Source organism: Chiloscyllium plagiosum, chromosome 14 (genome assembly GCF_004010195.1).
Source record: "Chiloscyllium plagiosum isolate BGI_BamShark_2017 chromosome 14, ASM401019v2, whole genome shotgun sequence".
Taxonomy (NCBI): Eukaryota; Metazoa; Chordata; class Chondrichthyes; order Orectolobiformes; family Hemiscylliidae; genus Chiloscyllium; species Chiloscyllium plagiosum.
In genome coordinates this window covers 48956059-48977114 of record NC_057723.1, presented here as the reverse complement: position 1 = coordinate 48977114, position 21056 = coordinate 48956059, and the positions used below count along the sequence as shown (strand labels likewise).

At 39.1% G+C, this 21056-nt stretch overlaps 1 protein-coding gene across 4 annotated transcripts in view; it reads right to left on the bottom strand.

The window, feature by feature from the left end:
* The window catches only part of fbxo38 (F-box protein 38), a 74291-nt gene that overhangs the window by 20070 nt on the left and 33165 nt on the right, over nt 1-21056 (bottom strand). For 3 of the 4 annotated variants that reach the window (XM_043703762.1, XM_043703760.1, XM_043703761.1), the window contains exons 11-15: nt 19242-19384; nt 18386-18575; nt 15973-16086; nt 8433-8615; nt 6680-7444 (exon numbers count right to left, since the gene is read on the bottom strand). In XM_043703762.1, the coding sequence (XP_043559697.1) occupies nt 6680-7444; nt 8433-8615; nt 15973-16086; nt 18386-18575; nt 19242-19384 (1395 nt within the window). The remainder of the gene's footprint in view (nt 1-6679; nt 7445-8432; nt 8616-15972; nt 16087-18385; nt 18576-19241; nt 19385-21056) is intronic. The other variant, XM_043703764.1, reaches the window with a different exon arrangement.

Here is a 21056-nt window from a genome sequence, read left to right as displayed (position 1 = left end):
AGGATCTACAAAGATGTTGCCAGGGTTGGAGAGTTTGAGCTATAGGGAGAGGCTGAATAGACTGGGGCTTTTTCCCCAGAGTGTCAGAGGCTGAGGGGTGACCTTATAGAGGTTTAAAAAAATTATGAAGGGCATGGATACGGTAAATAGACAAGATCATTTGCCTGCAGTAGGGGAGTCTAAATCTAGAGGGCATAGGTTGAAGGTGAGAGGGGAAGACTTAAAAGGGATCTAAGGGGCAACTTTCTCCATGCAGAGGGAGGTGCGTGTATGGAATGAGCTGCCAGGGGAAGTGCTGGTTGCTGGTACAATTACAACTTTTAAAAGGCCTCTAGTTGGATTAGGAAGGGTTTAGAGGGATATGGGCCAAATGGGACTAGATTTATTTAGGTTATCTGGTTGGCATGGATGAGTTAGATCGAAGGGTCTGTTTCCATGCTGTATATTTCTCTGCTGCATATCAGAGAATGTACCTACACTACATGGCACCTAGGGGTGGTCAATAAATGCTGGCCAAGCCAACGATTTCCACATCGCCTGGAATAAAAACAGCATCCACATTTTTGCAGAAATGTGGGTACTCAAATCATAATTATTTGAGAGATACTCTTAATTCATAGAACCTGACTCCAGCACTGATGCTACTGAATTACCATGAGGAATATTTATCATCCCTTCCACCAAAGATGATGTGGACTGAAAATAACAAGCTGAAAATAAATAAAACTCACGCTATGACTGACAATTTGATACAAGCTGCTAGTGTGGGCCTCAAAACCACAACATCTAAACCTTACATTGCAAGTGAATTTTTCAAGAGAACTACCAGCATTGTCAATTAACAATGAGAGAACCTCTAATGACTTCCCCCCCCCCCCGCACTCCCACTAATGTTTTGATGAATAGAATGCAGCACAGAAAAATAAACGCCAATCAACTATTAAGATTTCCACATCCTGTCACAATTATACAGGAAAACATCAGGCCCCTTAATCCGTGTACTGTTTGTTGTCCATGAAAAGAAATTGACACAGACTGAAAAATACAAGAACTGCTAGTAACAATGAAATCTACTGATGCTCAAACAAACTGAAAGCAAAATGTTGATCTGTGTGTGTGAGTCTGTCTATCTATTTATTTATCACTTAAGGGCATCTGAAGACAGTTTTCAATAGAACTCCCTTTGGGCTAACACATAAAATACTAAAGATGGGAACATTTAATACTTCCACAGAAAACCCAGGGTCTTAAGAAACCACCTAACTCAGCAATTACTGCATTTACTATTTGAACAGTTATTTTTATATTACCAAAGCTTTTAAATTTTACAAGTCACTAGTGATGAGGTGAACATTTTCTACATTTTCCCTTGAAATATGAAATACCTCTTGGCTAAAACAAATTCTTTAAAAACATTTTAATCCAAACTTGCACAACTCTGCAAATGACAACATTATTAGAAACAAAACTAAAACTGTGAAATATTTAATTTCAGACGGTAAGACCATGAAATGGGAACAATATTATTAATTTTTTGTTATTACAGTTCAGATGATGGGATAAACAAACAAGACCAGATTATGATGTATTTGTAGAGGATATTCCTTTGGCCTGAGTTACAACTGAGGAAACTGCAACTAAATGTAATTAGCCAAGCTTAATTAGATTAGAAGTTAATATGCTACCTTTTATTCAAAACTTTTTATTCTAAAGAGTATTATTAGTACTCTTGATTATCTGAACAACATTATCGAAGATCAATGAAATTTAAGGCTTCGAGTCAAGAGATCATCTTTAGCAAGAAGTTGGATTTTAAGAGAATCTAAAATGCTACAAGTTGTAATTATAGAAATTCATTCTGATAACATTTAGACTGAATCAATTACTTGGAGCAGCAGCAGAGAATTACTGAATGAGTGTGGCAATTAAAGTGAAAATTGCTTATAACAACAACACAATTTATCAGTTGTCAGAAGCAAATTGGATTTTCATGGGGTTGGGAAGGGTTGAGGGTGTGGAGTACAGCCTCTGATAACTAGAAACTAGAAGTCAGAGAACACCTTTACAGCCATTTGTTTAACGATAAGAACATAATAGAAGGGTACGCCTTTTCAGTCCTTCAAACGTACTCTACCATTCAACATCATAGTTGACCTGCATCAGCATTGTTTTCCTGAAAACTTACTTGATGTTTTCAAAATTTAAAAATATATTGATCTGAGTTTTGAACATACTTAATAATTGAGCCTCTAAGTCCTCTTAGGCAGAGAGCTGCAAAGATTCACTACCATCTGAGTAAAGGGGAGCATAAACACAAATCTATTTATCAGCATAAACAGGCAGAGCATTAACAAACTAATCAGAAGTGAAATAAACAAGAAAATAAAAACAAGATTGGCTTTCATTTTCAATTAAATTGTAAACTCAAGCCTGTTTGAAGTTTGAAAATATTATGCAATACTCGAGTCTTAACAGACATGTTGTTTTATGAATGAGAGAATTACTGAGGCTCAGTCTTGCCTGCTTCACTGGACACAACCAATGCAATGTAGGATTTTTTTTCAATATCTCAGCCACTTCAAGTATATTTGACCACTTAAGTCATTTATTGATAATATTATATGAAAAAAGATTGTCATACTTGCTTGCTGAGTGAACGTATTTTCAAAATAAACTTTTTCCTCATTTGTTCATGCGTTGTGGGCCTCATTGTCTAGGCTAGCATTTGTTACTCATCTTCAGTTGCCTCTACAGCAGATTTTATTAAATTCAAATCCCACCATTTGAATTCATGTCCTTAGAATATCAATCTGGGGTCCAGTAATATTACCACGATGCCATCACCTCCCTTCAGTTTTAAGTTTTTGAATACATAGAAGACCACACTATTTATTTTTACACTTGCAAGGAAATAAGGTTCATACTAAGATGTTAACTATGGTCAGAGGAATAAAGAACTGGGAAAACAGCATTTTAAGAGGAAAATCAAGGCAAGAACTTAATGATGATCGCTGACCACAGATACTGAATAATTTGGATGATTATTTTCAATTTATATTTCAATGTATATACAAGAGAAGCCACAATCAGCTGGGCTTGAAAAAAGTAGAATTAAGGAACATAGGAACAGGCACAGGCCATTCAGCACAATGAGCCTGTCTCATCATTCAAAGGATCATGGAGAATCAAACATACATTTTTTACCCACCCATCTCCATAACTCCATACACTACTAGGAATTAGAAAGTTCAATCATTAGCTTAAGCATACTGAGACACTAAACTTCTCTCGCCTCCTTTGATGGAGAATTTCAAAAGCTCACTAACATCCAGTAAAGGGAAAAATTATCCTCCTTTCAGATGTAAGTGACATCTTACTTATTTTTAAATTGTGCCCCCTGGCTCTAGACCTAGATCATCAGCCCCATCCCCTCAAACCAGGGAAACATTTACCTGTATCTATCCTGCCTATGCTTTTAAGTATTTTCTTGGTTTCAAATGCATCACCTCTCATTCTTTGAAACTCTCTTCATCGGAGTGTACTGCTATCCTGGGAACAAGCCTGGTGATCCTTCATTGCATTTCCTTCATGGAAATAATATTTGCCTAATATAAAGAGATCAAAACTGCATACAGTACTCCAGATGAGGTCTGACCAAGTCCTCAACAATTGAAGACAGGCTTTGCTACTCCTGTACACAAATTAGTTTTCAAAAAAACATTTAACATTTCATTAGCCTTCCTAATAGGTTGCTACAGTAACTTATCAACAAAGCCATCTGGGACCCTTTGCACATCTAAACTTTCCAACCTGTTACCACTTAAGAAATACTGTACTCACCTGTTCCTCCTACCAAAGGGGATAATCTCAAATTTTCCACATTATATCATATCTGCCAGGTTCTTGTTCATTCAGTAAGCTGATACAAATCATTGAAGCTGGTTTACATCTTCCTCAACACACATTCTCACTTAGTTTTGCATCACTTACAAAATTGGAAATATTCTATGTGGTCCCCAACTCCAAGCCTTGGCTATCTATTATGAGGAGCTGGGATCTAAGTGCTGATCCTGTCTGTCTAATTAATCAATGTCAGTACATTATTTCTTATCCCATACACTTTAATTTTTCTTACTATCTTCCTGTGGGGGGCATTAAAAGTCTGCTAAAAATCTAAATATACTACATCCATTGGTTTTCCTTTGATTAGATTGATTAGATTCCCTAAAGTATGGAAACAGGCCCTTCGGCCCAACAAGTCCACACAACTCTCTGAAGAGTAACCCACCCAGGCCCATATTTACCCCAGACTAATGCACCTAACGCTATGGGCAATTTAACATAGCCAATTCACCTGACCTGCACATCTTTGGATTGTGGGAGGAAACCGGAGCACTCAGAGGAAACCCACGCAGACACAGGAAGAATGTGCAAATGCACAGACAGTCGCCTGAGGTAGGAATCGAACTTGGGTCCCTGGTGCTGTGTGGCAGCAGTGCTAACCACTGAGCCATCGTGCTGCCCTTTGTTTTAAAAACTGAAAAAAGTCAATTGTTCTCTGTCTAGTGATGGTGCCAGACCTGTTGAGTATTTCCAATATGTTTGTTTTTAGTATAGATTAATTATTCTTGCTTCAGTAGCATCCCAATTAAATGGATTCAAAATAAATCTTAAAAATCAGTATAATTGTAATTAGTAAACAATTAACTTGAATCTTAGCCACCCTAAAATGATTTTTTCACTTCCTTTAAACAAGACAACTATGGCTACATGACTAGACAGCCTCAAGTGTTCCACAAACCTCTAAACTGACATCAACAAATGGTGGGAATACAGGGTAAAGCTTTGAAAGGGATTAGAAACTTACTGAAAAATAGCATTTCATAACTAATTAGAACAAGTACTTTAGAAGATGGAGCAGATAAAATCAAGCTGATTGAGATGCCCCAGTAGTCAATATTTGGGCAACATAGAGATGTACAGTACAAAAACTGTCCCTTCAGTCCAACTCGTCCATGCCAACCAGATATTCTAAACTAATCTAATCCCATATGCCAGCACTTGGTCTTATCCCTCTAAGCCATACCTATTCATATATCCATCCAGATGCCTTTTAAAGGTCTTGCAATTGAACCAGCCTCCACCACTTCCTCTGGCAGCTCATTCCATACACGTACCACCTTCTGTGTAAAAAGGTTGCTCCTTAGGACCCTTTTATATCTTTCCCCTCTCACCCTGAACCTATGCCTTCGAGTTCTGGACTCCCTCACCCCAGGGAAAAGATCTTGCCTGTTTACCTATCCATGTCCCTCATGATTTTATAAACCTCAATGAGGTCACCCCTCAGCCTCCGATGCTCCAGGGAAAACAGCCCCAGCCTGTTCAATGTCTCCCAACAGCTTAAATCTTCTAACCCTGGCAACATCCTTGTAAATTGTTTTGGAACCCTTTCATGTTTCACAACATGCTTCCGATAAAAAGGAGACCAGAATAGCGCTCAATATTCCAAAAGTAGCCTAACCAATGTCCTGTACAGCTGCAACAAGACCTTCAAACTCCTAATCTCAATGCTCTGACCAATAAAGGAAAACATACCAAATGCCTTCTTCACCATCCTATTTACCTGCGACTCCACTTTCAAGGAACTATGAACCTGTCCTCCAAGGTCTCTTTGTTCAGCAACACTCCCTCGGACCTTACCATTGTGTAGAAGTCCTGCTCGGATTTGCTTTTCCAAAATGCAGCACCTCACATTTATCTAAATTAAACACCATCTGCCACTCCTCAGCCTATTGGCCCATTTGATCAAGATCCCGTTGTGATCTGAGGTCACCTTCTTCACTGTCCACTACACTTCCAATTTTGGAGTCATCTGCAAACTTATACCTCCTATGTTGTGGCTTCTACTTTAGAAGAACTTGAGTTCAGAAACCCAATGTAAATTGGTCAAGTTTGCAGATGATAAAGTGATCCCGATTATTAATAAATCAACATGATAAATTCCAATATGGCTGTTCAAAATTACAAGTGTACATAACTGGACACTAGGGAAAATACGCAATTTATAAATATTGGAATAGCTAAGCTACTAGTGAAAGCCATCCATTGTCTGAAACTGACAGAAGACTTAAAACATTTAATTATTGCACAGCAACAACAAATGTAGATGAATGAATGCTGATTCCTATTAATGAAACGATAAACTGTAGAATTGATGCCTACATATTATTGCACTGATCAGACTTTGAGCTCAGTTCCAGTCATCAGAAAAGAAAAAACTATTCAGCACAAATGTTGCCTCAGAGAAGTGCTTCGAAGTCTCACTGAGATAAAACTAAATTTTTAATCTTGAAAGAGAAAATCAGATGCAAGACAAATAAAACAAGACTGAAGAGTGGGTCCAAAAATAATTTCAAAACTAAATTGCAAAAGCAGGATTAGGAGTGACAAAATCAAAACAATAAAGTTAGGAGTTGTGCACACAAGATCAAAATCTAAACCAGACACATGGGTACAATGGTGGTGAAAATCAGTGAACAAGTGGGCTAACCACACAGTCTGTGTAGTGGAGAACAATGCCTTCTTTATCTACATTCCCTTACATTTAATACCATACACTACTGCAGGTATTGTTCACGCTACGTACTGCAAAATATTTACAATCACACATGCTGTTTACCTGGCTCTGTGATCAATGGAACCTGGCTATATTTACTACTCGCTCTTGTCACTGGTCTGCGTGGATAGCCTTCATGCTGGGCCCCTTTAAAGCACGTAGGATGATTAGAATTCTCTGCATTTCTGGCATCATCAATGCAAGTCCTCCCATTATCAACATTTACTTGTCCTTGTGCACAAGTGGAAGATGTCCTTTGTGAAAACTCTGATATAGTTGAATTTGTGTTGCAATGTCCATTTAAATCACAGTTTTCAGATGACCTGCTTGTGGAAGGTTTATCCAGTTCAGAGCATTCACCTGTCCTGCTTTCATTTACCTGAGATGTATTGCATACGCAGCCAGTATGAACTGAACTACTCCTCGAGCTTCTCTCATTACTGCCAGAGGAATCTCCAACTGTATTTGAAGTACACGAACAGGCATGAATCCCACTACCAGATTGGGATGAATATGTTGGACTGCAATGCCTGCATCCTCCATTTACAGTAGATGTTCTATTAGGTTCTATGTACGGAGGAGTTTCAACAGTGCTCGAGTTGGTTGTTCTTGAAGGAGCAGAACAGGTTCCTGTTCCAGAAGGAACATCTTTGTTCCTGTTCCTTTCTGGGATATCACTTGCTGCTTTCATATCAGCCTTTATCTGTTCACTGGTCACCTGACAACCTTTCTCACAACTGCTTTCCTCTGCGTGCAATGGTGCTAGTAGACCTGGTTGATTAATTGGGCTCTTCTTCCGTAATGGAGCCTTGCCTTTACCACAAATACCTGTCAAATAAAACAAGCATTAGTCTAGCATTAAGAAACAAAATGAATCATATAAACATCTTGTCAAACTTATTCCAAATCTTGTATATACAGATATTTATGTTAGTAAAATTGACATGGACAGAGCAAAACCAGCCAATATCCATCCAAATGAGTGAAAGGGCAAATCATTTTTAAAATCAATTAAAGAGACTTACCCTGAAATTGAAATAAATCTCCAAATGCATTTTGGAAAAATAAATGTGGGACCAAATACCGAAGGTTCACAGTGAAGAAAAGTGGGTAAATTGAACTCCAGCTGGTTGTTAGGCTCCAGCTTGTTAGGCTCTCGTATCATTTAAAAAGATCTTTCTAATTTGGTGGAATGCCCTTTTAAGCTAATCAAAGACTATTACTAGAAATGTTTTGTAAGTGATCATTACCAGATAATTAGGTAAATGAAAAGCTGGATTTTGAAGTAGAACAATACGAACATATGCCAAATGGTAACAGCAGGTTTCTATGAAATTGAGATGTATTTTACTGACCTATGCAGTATTAGACATTTAAAGCTAAGCAGATTTTGACTTCAGACCAGTAATCTTTTTAATTCAAGTTTTTTCTATTCAGATGCATAACAAGTGAATGGTTACGTACGTGTTTCTCACTAGACAGAACATCCATTCAGATCAGATTTATTATTTTTCTGATCAACCTGTTCAGGGATTTTATTACACACCTCTAGATCAGGTGGGACTTGAACCCAGGCCTCCTGGTCCAGGGGTAGGGATACTACCACTGTGCCACAAGAGACTTACCAAACAGCTTTCACCATTAATTTTTAGTTTGCGATATGAAATAAATTAAGTTTACTTACTTCACAGTTGCTCCCTTCAACTTTTCTATCAATTTTCAAATGACATCTTGATGTTTAAAATCAAGTAATTTGGAAATGATAATAAAAAATTAGCATATGCTTATTGCACTGTGTATCAACCCCAGGACTCACCAGAACTTTCACAAAGCATAGGTGTAGCTTTCTTTTTATCCTCACCATCTGAATAAATATCCCCAGTATCATTCCCATTCAGAGTTCCAGAAGTATCCATGCTATATTCATCCTCGTCTTCACTATCTGAATCATGCACCATCACTGGATTTACTTTCACAGTTGGTTGAAGTCCACTTGGTCCTAAACAAATGGCATACACTGCTCACAACAGAAGTTCACAAATATAGACCAATTTCAAAATATTTAGTTTAATTCCTGTGTTAACAATACAGTTCTCACTTACATAGCACCTTAACTTCATCTCTCAAAGTGCTTCATAGAAATAAAATATTGTAAGTACTAACTTGCATTGATAATATAGTTTTATATAGCCAAAATCATCTCCAGCATTATCAAACAAAATGTGACATTGGACACATGTTATAAAGGGTGATTGAAAAGTTTGTCTTGAAGGGCAGAGAGAATCAAAGTTTTAGAATGGGGCGATAGCAGTGAAACAATTAGAGTAAAATAAACTGGAGTTGTCGGGCAGAAATTGGGGTGAGAGGGAATGTAGACGTAAAGGGGAAGGGAGGGAGGGAGCAAGTGGACAAGAGTCAGCTGCACTTATTTAAAAATGGAAATTACAATTAGAATGTAGGCATTGCTGGACCAGGAGCTAAAATTAAAATGCACAAAAACATAAATCACATACACATCTCCTTTACTTAATATATGGTGATAACATTAATTGTAGAACTAGCATTTGTTGGTCATAATTTTCTGAAAAAGCAGTGGTCAGCCTGCTTTATGAACTGCTGCAGTCCAGTGAGGACATGCTCAGTGTTGTTCAGGAGACTTCCTGGATTTTTATTAATCAACTGGAATTCCCTGCCACAGAAAGCAGAGGAGGCTAAAACACTGAATGCTTTCAAGAGGAGTTAGATATAGTTCTTAGGGCTGAAAGCTGAAAGGGCATAGGGTGAAAGCAGGAACAGGATACCAAGTTGACCGATCGTATTAAATGGCAGAGCAGGCTCAAAGAGCCAAAATGGCCTACTCTTATTTTCAATGTTTCAATGATGATAGAACAATTACCTTTCAAGTTAAAATGATGTTCAAATTGGCAGGGAACTTGCAGTTGGTGGCATTCACATCCATCTGCTGCCATTGTACTTTTAAGTTCGTTAGCTCAGTTGGTTGGATGGCTGGTTTGTGATGCAGAGTGATGATTACAATGTAGGTTCAAATCCTATGAGGTTATCATAGAGGTCCTAGCTTCTCAACTTTGTCCCTTACCAGAGGAGTGGTAACCCTCAGGTTAAACTCACGATAAGTTGTCTCTCTCAAACAGGACACCAGTCTTATGGTCCATCATAACAATGGCAACTTGACCTTTAGCTAATTAGAGGTTACAGCTTTGAAAACTGCTACCAAAGGAATCTTAGTGAGTTTCTGCAACAAATCAGAGTTTCAGTTGCACTGAGGAGCCTAAGCAAAATTTGAGTCAACAGGTATTGGGGAACAAAAAAAAAATCTCTGCTGGTGAAGAAATAAGGTCAATCATTGCAACTCCAGGACATCAATGAAGGAAGTGCATCAGGCCTAAGCAACTTATAGAGTTACAGTGCTACAGCATGGAGATAGGTCCTTTAGCCGAAACTGGTCCATGTCGACCATGTCTACACTAAACTCATTTCCCTGCACTTGGCCCACATCCTTCTAATCCTTTACCATCCATGTATTTGCTCAAATGCCTTGTAAATATCATTAATGTACCCACCTCAAACAATTCTGCTGGCAGCTCATTCATATGCATACCACCGCAGGTTGCCCCTCAGGTTTCCTTTTATTCTTTCCCATCTAACCTTAAATTGATGTGCTCTAGTCCTCGATTCCCGAATCCTGGGAAAAAGACCGAGTGCATTCACCCTATTGGTGCCTCTCTTCGAGTCATAGTCATAGAGATGTACAGAATGGAAACAGACCCTTCAGTCCAACTCGTCTATGTCAACCAGATATCCCAACCTAATCTAGTCCCATTTGCCAGCACTTGGCCCATATCCCTCTAAACCCTTCCTATTCAGATACCCATCCAGATGTCTTATAAATGTTGCAATTGTACCAGCCTCCACCATTTTCTCTAACAGCTCATTCCATACACGCACCACCTTCTGTGTGCAAATGTTGCCTGTTAGGCCCCTTTTTTTCTTTCCCCGCTCACCCTAAACCTATGCCCTCTAGCTCTGGATTCTCCCCCACCCCAGAGAAAATACTTTGTTTATTTATCCTATCCATGCCTCTCATGGTTTTATAACCCTCTATGAGGTCACCCCCTCAGCCTTCGATTCTCCAGGGAAAACAACCCCAGCCGTTTCAGCCTCTCCCTATAGCTCAAATCCTCCAATCCTGGCAACATCCTTGTAAATCTTTTCTGAACCCTTTCAAGTTTCACAAAATCTTTCTGATAGGAAAGAGACCAGAATGCATGCAATAGTCCAAAAGTGGCCTAACCAGCTTCCTATACAGCCGCAAATAACCTCCCAACTCCTATACTCAGCGCTCTGACCAATAAAAGAAAGCATACCAAACGCCTTCTTCACTATCCTATCTATTTGCGACTTTACTTTCAAAGTGCTATAAACCTGCACTCCAAGGTCTCTTTGTTCAGCAACACTCCCTAGTACCTTAGCATTAAATGTATAAGTCCTGCTAAGATTTGCTTTCCCAAAATGCAGCACCTCACATTTATATGAATTAAACTCTACCTGCCACTCCTCAGCCCATTGGCCCATCTGATCAAGATCCCATTGTAATCTGAGGTAACCTTCTTCACTGTCCACTACACATCCAATTTTGGTGTCATCTGCAAACTTACTAACTATACCTCCTATGTCCATATCCAAATCGTTTATATAAATGAAGAAAAGTAGTGGACCCAGCACAGATCCTTATGGTACTCCACTGGTCACAGGCCTCCAGTCTGAAAAACAACCCTCCACCACCACCTTTCTTCTACCTTTGAGCCAGTTCTGTATCCACATGGCTGGTTCTCCCTGTATTCCACGAAATCTAACCTTGCTAACCAGTCTCCCAAGGGGAACCTTGTCGAATACTTGTCTAAGGACAGCAGTCACAACTGCTTCAATATATCCTCATTAATGAAGTTTCTCATTCCTGGCACCACTCTTTTAAATTGTTTCTGCACTTTCTCCAATGTATTCACATCTTTTCAATAACGTGGCACCCATAGCTGGATGCAATATTCTCCTCCATCCCTTTTAAAATTGTAACCCCTATTTTACATTGTCTTCCAATGTTCTTCCTACCAAAATGCACCATCTCATCACTCTGCATTGAATCTCTCTGGCCACACCTACCTGAAAATGTTCATTTGGAGTTCAACACAGTCCTCCTCACAATTTACAATTCTTCCAAGTTTCAAGCAATTTGCAAACTTTAAAATTGTTCTCCACACAACAAATCCAGATCATTAATGTACACTGTACTACCAGTGGTGAGTCTGTCTTGCTGGTGGGAAGATGCTGGTAATGGAGGTGACAGGCACATTTCCTATCAGACACAATTTTCTGAGTAAGACTATATCTGGTTGCTACTTGACTAGCTTGAGAGACAACTTTCCTAATTTTGAAACAAGCTCCAAAGTATTAGGTGAGGATGATTTTGTAGGGTTGATTGGATAGAAATGTGTCTTTGTCTTCTCCAGCGCCCATGCTGATATTGAATGGTCCATCCATTTTTAAGCTTCCAATAGATATCTTTCAAGCTTTGTCATTTATTCAAATGATTTGGATATGAACGTAGGAGGTATCATTAGTAAGTTTGCAGATGACACTAAAATCTGAGGTATAGAAGACAGCGAAAAATGTTATCTTTGAGTACAACAGGATCTTGATCACATGGGCCAATGGGTGGCAGATGGAGTTTAGTTGAGATAAATGTGAGGTGCTGCATTTCGGAACGGCAAATCAGGGTGTGACTTATACACTTAATGGTTAGGTGCTGGGGACTGTTGCTGAACAAAGAGACCTGGGAGTGCAGATTCATTGTTCCTTGAAAGTGGAGTCGGAGATAGATAGGATAGTGAAGATGGCATTTGTATGCTTGCCTTTATTGGTCAGTGCATTGAGAGGTCATGTTGCAGCAGTATGGGATATTGGTTGGCTTCTTTTGGAGTATTGTGTACAATAGGAAGGATTTTGTGAAATAAGAAAGGCTCAGAAGAAGTTTGGAGGATGTTGCCAGCGTTGGAGAGTTTGAGCTATAAGGAAAGGCTGACTAGACTGGGGTTATTTTCCCTGGTGTGTCGGAGGCAGAGGGGTGACCTTATAGAGGTTAATAAAATCATGAGGTGCATGGATAGGATAAATAGGCAAGGTCTTTTCTCTGGGGTAGGGGAACCCAAAACTAGAGGGCATAGGTTTAGGGTGAGACGATAAAGATACAAAAAGTGATCCAAGGGGCAACCTTTTCATGCAGCAGGTGTGCATGTATGGAATGAGTTGCCAGAGGAAGTGGTGGAGGCTGGCACGATTCCAACATTTCAAAGGCACCTGGATGGGTATGCGAATAGGAAGGAATTAGAAGGATAGGAGCCAAATGCTGGCAAATGGGACTAGATTTACATAGTGAACAAGTTGGACCGAAGGGTCTGTTTTTGTGCTGTGTACTTCTGCGACTCAATTTGTTTGTGGAATTTAAATTAAGAGGGTTGGTTGTCATGGAAACTAGGTTGGCAAAGAGCAATAAGATTGATTACCCTTTGAATACAGGAAAGAGCATTTGGTAGGATATCAGCAACAGTCTTTCTGTTTTACTTTGAATACAAACAAGAGTTTTAATTCTGCCTGAATAACAACAATCCTTTTTTTAAAAACACATCATTGAAGGGTAATTTATTTTCATCATTCTGTTTCACTTCCTCTCAAAGTAACAAACTAAACTATTTTACACTGGTAGATTGGCTTATTTATGTTTTCAGAATTATTTTAACTAGCCAACAGAAATCGAACCAATGCATTTTTCAGCCCAGTGTCAAACTGCCTCTCCCTTTAATATTCTGTTTTTTTTGCAAATGACCTCACTTCCAATCAATTTGAGTAACTCCACAGCAGAATCCACCTGCTAAACCTGGCAATAAGCATGCAGATCATATTGTTTCAAACATACCACAAACTCTAATCTCTATTCTTTGAACCCTTCTATCTTGGGAAATTACTTTTTTTCTGCAGTAAGCTTACCCCAGCAGTTATACTTTTAATATAAGTTTACCATGGATCCTCAGTAATGGCAGTTAGGAATCCCGAAACATCTTCACTATCTGAAATCTGTTTATGTTAAATTTTATACACGTTCAGTCAACAGATGGCACAAAATATAAGTGGGTACAGTTCCAACAACACTAGTAGTACATCATCATTCAAGAACAAGAACAACATTCAAGTGGTATATATGGATTTTAGTAAGGCGTTTGATAAGGTTCCCCATGGTAGGCTACTGCAGAAAATACGGAGATATGGCATTGAGGGTGAGTTGGAGGTTTGGATTAGGAATTGGCTGGATGGAAGAAGACAGAGGGTAGTAGTTGATGGCAGAGTTTCTTCATGGAGTGCCGTCACTAGCGGTGTTCCGCAAGGATCTGTTTTGGGACCATTGCTGTTTGTCATTTTTATAAATGACCTGGAAGAGGGGTTAGAAGGTTGGGTAAGCAAGTTTGCGGATGATACGAAAGTCAGAGGAGTTGTTGACAGTGAGGAAGGATGTGGCAGGTTACAGCAGGATATAGAGAAGCTGCAGAGCTGGGCAGAAAGGTGCCAAATGGAATTCAATGTAGCTAAGTATGAGGTGATTCACTTTGGGAAGAATAACAAAAAGATGGGGTACGGGGCTAATGGTCGGATACTTGGTAGTGTGGATGAGCAGAGGGATCTTGGTGTCCATGTACACAGATCTCTGAAAGTTGCCACAAAGGTTGATAGGGTTGTTAAGAATGCATAGTGTGTTAGCTGTTATTGTTGGAAGGATCGAGTTTCAGAGATCACACTGCAACTGTACAAAACTCTGGTGCAGCCGCACTTGGAATATTGCGTACAGTTCTGATCACCACATTATACGAAGGATTTGGGAGCTTTGGAAAGGGGTCAGAGGAAGTTTACTAGGATGTTGCCTGGTATGGAGGGAAGGTCTTATGAAGAAAGGCTGAGCGACGTGAGACTGTTTTCGTTAGAGAGAAGATTGAGAGGTGATGTAATTGAGACATATAAGATAATCAGAGGGTTAGATAGGATGGACAGTGAGACCCTTTTTTCTCAGATGGTGATGGCTAGCATGTGGGGACATAGCTTTAAATTGAGGGGTGATAGATACAGAACAGATGTCAGAGGTAGTTTCTTTACTCAGCAGTAGAGGCATGGAACGCACTGCCTGAAGCAATAGTAAACTCGCTGACTTTAAGGGCATTTAAATGGTTATTGGATAAGCATATGGATGAAAATGGAATAGTGTAGGATAGATGGGCTTCAGATTGCTTCACAGGTTGATGCAACATTGAGGGCTGAAGGGCCTGTACTGTGCTATAATGTTCTATGTCTGTCTGCACAGAGTGTGCGAAGAGATTTATTAATGTTGTGGTTCTGTTCGCCGAGCTGGAAGTTTTTGTTGCAATCGTTTCGTCCCCTGGATAGGCGACATCATCAGTGCTTGGGAGCCTCCTGCGAAGCACTTCTTTGATGTTTCCTCTGGTGTTTATAGTGGTCTGTCCCTGCCGCTTCCGGTTGTCAGTTTCAGCTGTCCGCTGTAGTGGTTGGTATATTGGGTCCAGGTCGATGTGTTTGTTGATGGAGTTTGTGGATGAATAACAAAATATATACCTGTTTTAACTGGATCACCATGAAAATAAACAATTAACTTTCCAAGAAATTATGTAAGTTATTAAGTTAAGGATTTTCTTCACCATGGTAGAGCAAGGAACTACAGGAACTCACTGCGAATTTTTAAAATAACAAACCCATACCTATGAATACTATTTAACAGACAAGGCAGGTGCATGAGGATCAATATCAAGTTAGACTGTTACTTGGACATATATTTCTTCAGTCATGATCAAAATCTTGGAACTCCCCAACTAGCATCATTATGGAAACATCTTCATTACAAAGACTGCATCATCCCCATCACCATTATTTTCTCAACGACAACTGATGGACAATAAAATGTCCATTTTATTAGTGATGCCTACATCACAAGAACAACCAAAACAAAAATCACACGAAACAAAGTAACTAATCCACTGACTGTCAGTTCATTTATTCTCTTCTATTCTTAATGAAGCTAAGGTTTAAATAAATAACCTTCAAGTAAGCAAAGGATAACCAGAAACTGATATTACTGTGCTTCCTCGAAAATATAAACTTCTGCCTTATGGAACCTTAAGATCATACAAGCCAAGATCGACAATGTAATCCCAATGATACAACTCAATATAGTAATAAGATAAGGCTTTTATCAATAAATCCAACATTATTACAGCACACTTTACCTGCTTGTTCTTCATCTATATCCATGGGTGTCACAGAATGCCCACTATTCTGGTCAGAGTTACATTCAGCTCCACTTGGTCTACTTTCTTGGACAGCCTCCTGGAGTCCTTGATCTGAAACAGCAAAATACCTACAAATGATTAAGACATCTAAAAATAAAATCATGGAATGAACAAGAATCATGAATAAAACTCCACTGCACTATTTGAAAATTTCAGTGAAAATAAAACAGCAGTTTATTTACATCATAGTTAACATTAAGCCTTGTCTGATGTCGCTAATACGTCACCCCCAAAACAACAATATTTTTGTTTTGTTGTACAGAACCTGAATACTAATGAAGACAGGCATTTTGTCAAAGAGTTTGCCTTGCACTCATCAGGACAACTCACAGTAACAACGTTAAGAGAAACCAACATTCATACTGTATGAGAAAAGATTGGTTGGCTCACTGGTAGAAGTATTCTCATGAAGAACACACCAACCCATTAAAAACCTACTTTCACAAATCAACATGCACGCTAGGTTTCCTACAATTCCATGCGGCAGAAGACTGACCTTACTACAATCTTGTAAATAGGAACAGAGAAAAGTAATTTGCTCACCATGTAAGCACAATGCTGAAATAAGGTGTAGGATAATGGCTATGCTGATCAGATCATTCTTCACTGTGTATCACATGGCATCACAAATGGGTTAGGCCTATGGTCATCTCTTTTGGTCCTGAAAAGTACTCAACTTACATCAGACTACCTTGGAGGGATAAGGCACCCCAGAGGTTTCAGAAAAATGCGAAGCTAGCTTGATGCTGCTTCTATGCAGTAACAATACTATGATATTTGCCATTAACAGGATGTAGCCATCAAATCATAAAGGCATTCTGCCTATCACACATGCAGTATATGAATTTCATTGCCAGTGTGATGCTAAATAGGTAGGCATTTCAAACAGATGGTATGGCAGGTCACAGCAAGCAAGGTACTAACCATACCCAACTATACTGTTCTTACACATCTCACAACACAGGATCCAACATTAGATATACTTCTGCAACTTGACATTATTTCCTACAGACTCCTGTTTGGGTGAAAAAGAATAACCAAATTATGATCATTCGGCTTGAAGTGTGGTGCACTCAGTTGTAGTGAACTCAATGTATATTAATACACAGGGCCTTTCCAGACAGATAGGTGAAGTGCACAGTGCCCATTTCAATGTAACAAAATTGGTGACAGCTATTGTCTGGTTCATTCCTCAAGTCAATGCCTTGACCAGTCAACCTACCTTGCTAAAAAGTTTAACAAAGTTTGTCAGTTAACTGTCAATCAGCATTTTAGAATCATAGAACCCTGTAATGCAGAAAGGGGTCATTCGGTTCAAGTCTGCAATGACCATTAGAAGACCACCCCATCCAGACCCATCCCTAGCATTGTGTTTATACCACAGCTAACCTACCTAACCTGAACATCCCTGGACACTACGGGGCACTTCTTAGCATGGTTGATCACCTAACGCAATTTCTGAATTCGAAGGATACTGGTGCATCCGGAGGGGAGAAAGCCAACACAGACATACAGATAACATCCACACAGATAGTTGTCCAAGGCTGGACTCAAACTCTAGTCCATGGAACTGAGGCAGCAGTGCCAAACTGCTCTGGTACAGGTTCAGTCTTCATGGCAACACACCTACTAATCAGAAACAATGTGCCAACCGATTAAGCACGCTTCTCTCATAGTATAAATATCACTTCCCCTTTACTTTGGTATACCCTGAAAATAGTCCTGCTGAATGCAAGATGAAAAGCTTTGAAAAAAATAGGCTTCTTTTCCCCATTGCAATACTCAAATAAGGCAATTCCTCATTTACCTACAATTCAAAACTTCTTTTACATGTATTGGTAATCTAAATTATACAAATGGAAGAAAAACTGTGCCAACAGCAGACAAACTTTATAGGCCAGGCAAAGAGGCCTGGAAGAAGGGGTCACTAACTGACTAATTTTCAGAATTTGGCAAGATGAAAAAAGACAGAGAAAAACATTTCAAACTATAACTCAGTACAGTAACTATCTGCAATGCAATAAAGACTTCCAGTGTCTCATTTGGTCCTTGCCGACTTTAAGAATATCGTCAAACATATTACCAGTGTGCTCCTTTGTCTAAACAATTCTCATAGCTCTTCATTTAGTTTCTCAATTTTTTTGTAGTGGGAAACTCCATAACAAATGACTGGCAGTTTGGACTTTGTGTAGAAAGTTGACAGTTTGTTAGGTGCTAAATAACTTCTTTAAATGAAAGTAAATTTCACAACATGAAGCTAACATACAATAAGACTGTTGATTAAAGAGTGAACACCACAGGTATTATAAATAGAGAACTCTGAATATCTTTAAAGACATTAAAAACTTACCATTCACTGGGTTTGGTAAGTCAGGAACTGCTCTCTCTTGTCGGGCATCATTCTCCTCGTTATTGTTATTATTGATATTGCCGTGATTATTTTGATTATTATCATTATCATTGTTGGAATTCTGATTGCTAACAAGAGCAGAAGAAACACCAATTCCTGTGCCAGCACTCAACCCTACACGAGCACAGCCCTGATGTGATAGATAAGCATTACATTGATTTTACTATCAATATTTTAACGTTGCATCATTGTAGTTTACAAAAGCGCCACAGTAACATCTGTCAGTAGTAGGTTTCACTGATTATAATTCATTGCAAATCAAACATTTTTCACCTAGCACACATTGTAGCTACCACAAAATGCAACTCAAAAGATTGAAAAGCAGTCCCCACATCAGAAGAATGGATTTTAATGAAGTTCAAATTATTCAATTTATTGGCAAAATCCTTTCTTTCTCATTTCTTCTGATGAAATAAAATATCCATCACCTCAGATATCTCATAATGAAAGTGAATAATGACACCTTGGAGCTTAATGCAATTATTACTTTTCTCTTTTCTATCCCCACCCTGCAAAAATCTGCTTGGGTGAATCATTCTTCCTCAAGATATTCCACCAAAAAGCATGGCTGAGGACTTGTGAAATTATTGGTTATTCAGTACATAAAACTGTGGAAAATCTATGCCTCAATTTCTTAATGTGTTAGCACATAATGTTTCTTAAATGTTAAGACACCCAAGCACTGCATCAGAGAGGAGTTTCAATCCAAAAAAGGGCATCAAGGTTGTAAATAATAATGCCAGATATTTGTAGGTATTGTCAAAATTTGTTTGTTTTTGCAAAGTCCAAATCACACCTTTGGAGGCTCCCGGAACATCTGGTCCAATGAAATGAACTCCAAGCTTGGCAGCATTTCTACAAACTGACTGAATGACTCTAGCTTGATTGCGTGACAACGAACAAGTGTAAGATCCACCAAGCGACTCCATCGTGAATGGTCTATAAAAGTATATGAATAAGATCACATTATATTTAGAATATATTCATTCTCCTAATTTAAAATCAGGCGTCTCAATTTGCTTTGAGCTTCCCCTCACAATGAATTCTGAAAACTCCATGAACTTGCTATAATTCAAATACCCTCTTCTGCACTGAAAAGTTATTGAAAACATTGTTTTATGTGATAGGATTAAAACATTGTTTGCAATTTACAATGCAGTAATGTGGCAGTACAGCATTGAGAAAGCATGGATATGAGAGCGCTGCAGTGAATGATGAGCTGTTCTGTCAGAGAAGTTGTAAAAGCATCTTGTCAAGCTGTTCATTTATTAATAATGTCCACTACGCCTCGTCAAATACAAGTTGATGAAATTCACTACTTTTGACACCATTGGTTCAAATGCAAATGTACTTCCCTCCTGTCCCAGCAGGTTAAAAAGTCCTACAAGAAAGGTTTGGGTGGGGACTGGGCTGTGGGGGTGATGCTGGAGCAACAGATGCTCTACAGAACTACAGAAACTGCAGGAAGTTCCTGAAAAATAAATCAGAAAAGCGAAGAACCGATGTAAAAAAATTGGTGGGAAATTAATGAAAATCTAAGTGTATTAGGGCCAAGAGACAACCAGGGAAAGAGGAAGGTCCATTATCGGGCAAATGGCAATGTGTGTAGAGCCAAGACATTGCTGAGGTTTTAAATGAGTATTCACTGTAGAAAAGGATAACGTAGGCATGCTGAGATATAGTTCAATGAATTAGCAAAGCTAGAGTCAGACAGCAAGAGTGCAAAAGAAAGAGTGCGTGCAAGAGCGAGGGGGTATTAGTGGTTTTAGCAGGCCTGAAAGTGATAAATCCCCAGGCCCTGATAAGATGTACCCCAGGCTGTTGTCAGAGGGAAGGGAGAAGATTGCAGGAGCTCTGAAATTAATTTTCAAATAATCTGGACATAGGAGGACAGTTAATGGCGTACCTTCATGTAAAGGAGTGTGATAGGGAGACACCAGGCGACTACAGAGCAGTGAGTCCAACATCTGTGATAGGAAAGTATTGGGGAAATTTCTGAGGGGCAGAATTATTCTTCACTTGGACAGGTAAGGATTCAATTATAGTCAACATGGGTTTGTTAGGGGAAGATCACACCTAAAAGATGTGAGGTAACCAGTCATGTAAAGGAGGGTAGTGCAGTTAATGCAATCTGCATGGACTTCAGTTAGGCTTTTGACAAGGACTTGAATGGAAAATTTGCTGAAAAGGTAGAAGCCCACGGAATTCAAGGCAATTTGACAAACTGGATCCAAAATAGAGGGGTGACAACCTAGTGCTATTATCATTGGACTGTTAACCCAGAGACCCAGGGATAAGTCCCATCACAACAGATGATTGAATTTGAATTAATTAAGAAAACCTGTAAGTAACAGTTTAATGATAACCATGAATCCGTTGTCGATTGTCAAGAAAAATCCATCTGGTTCACTAATGTCCTTTCGGGAAGGAAACTGACATCCTGAACTAATTTAGCCAACAGAGTCTAGATTAGAGTGGTGCTGGAAAAGCACAGCAAGTCAAGCAGCATCCGAGGAGCAGGAAAATCGACGTTTTGGGCAAAAGCCCTTCATCAGGGCTGAAGACAGGGAGCCTCCAGGGTGGAGAGATAAATGGGAGGGGGAGGGGCAGG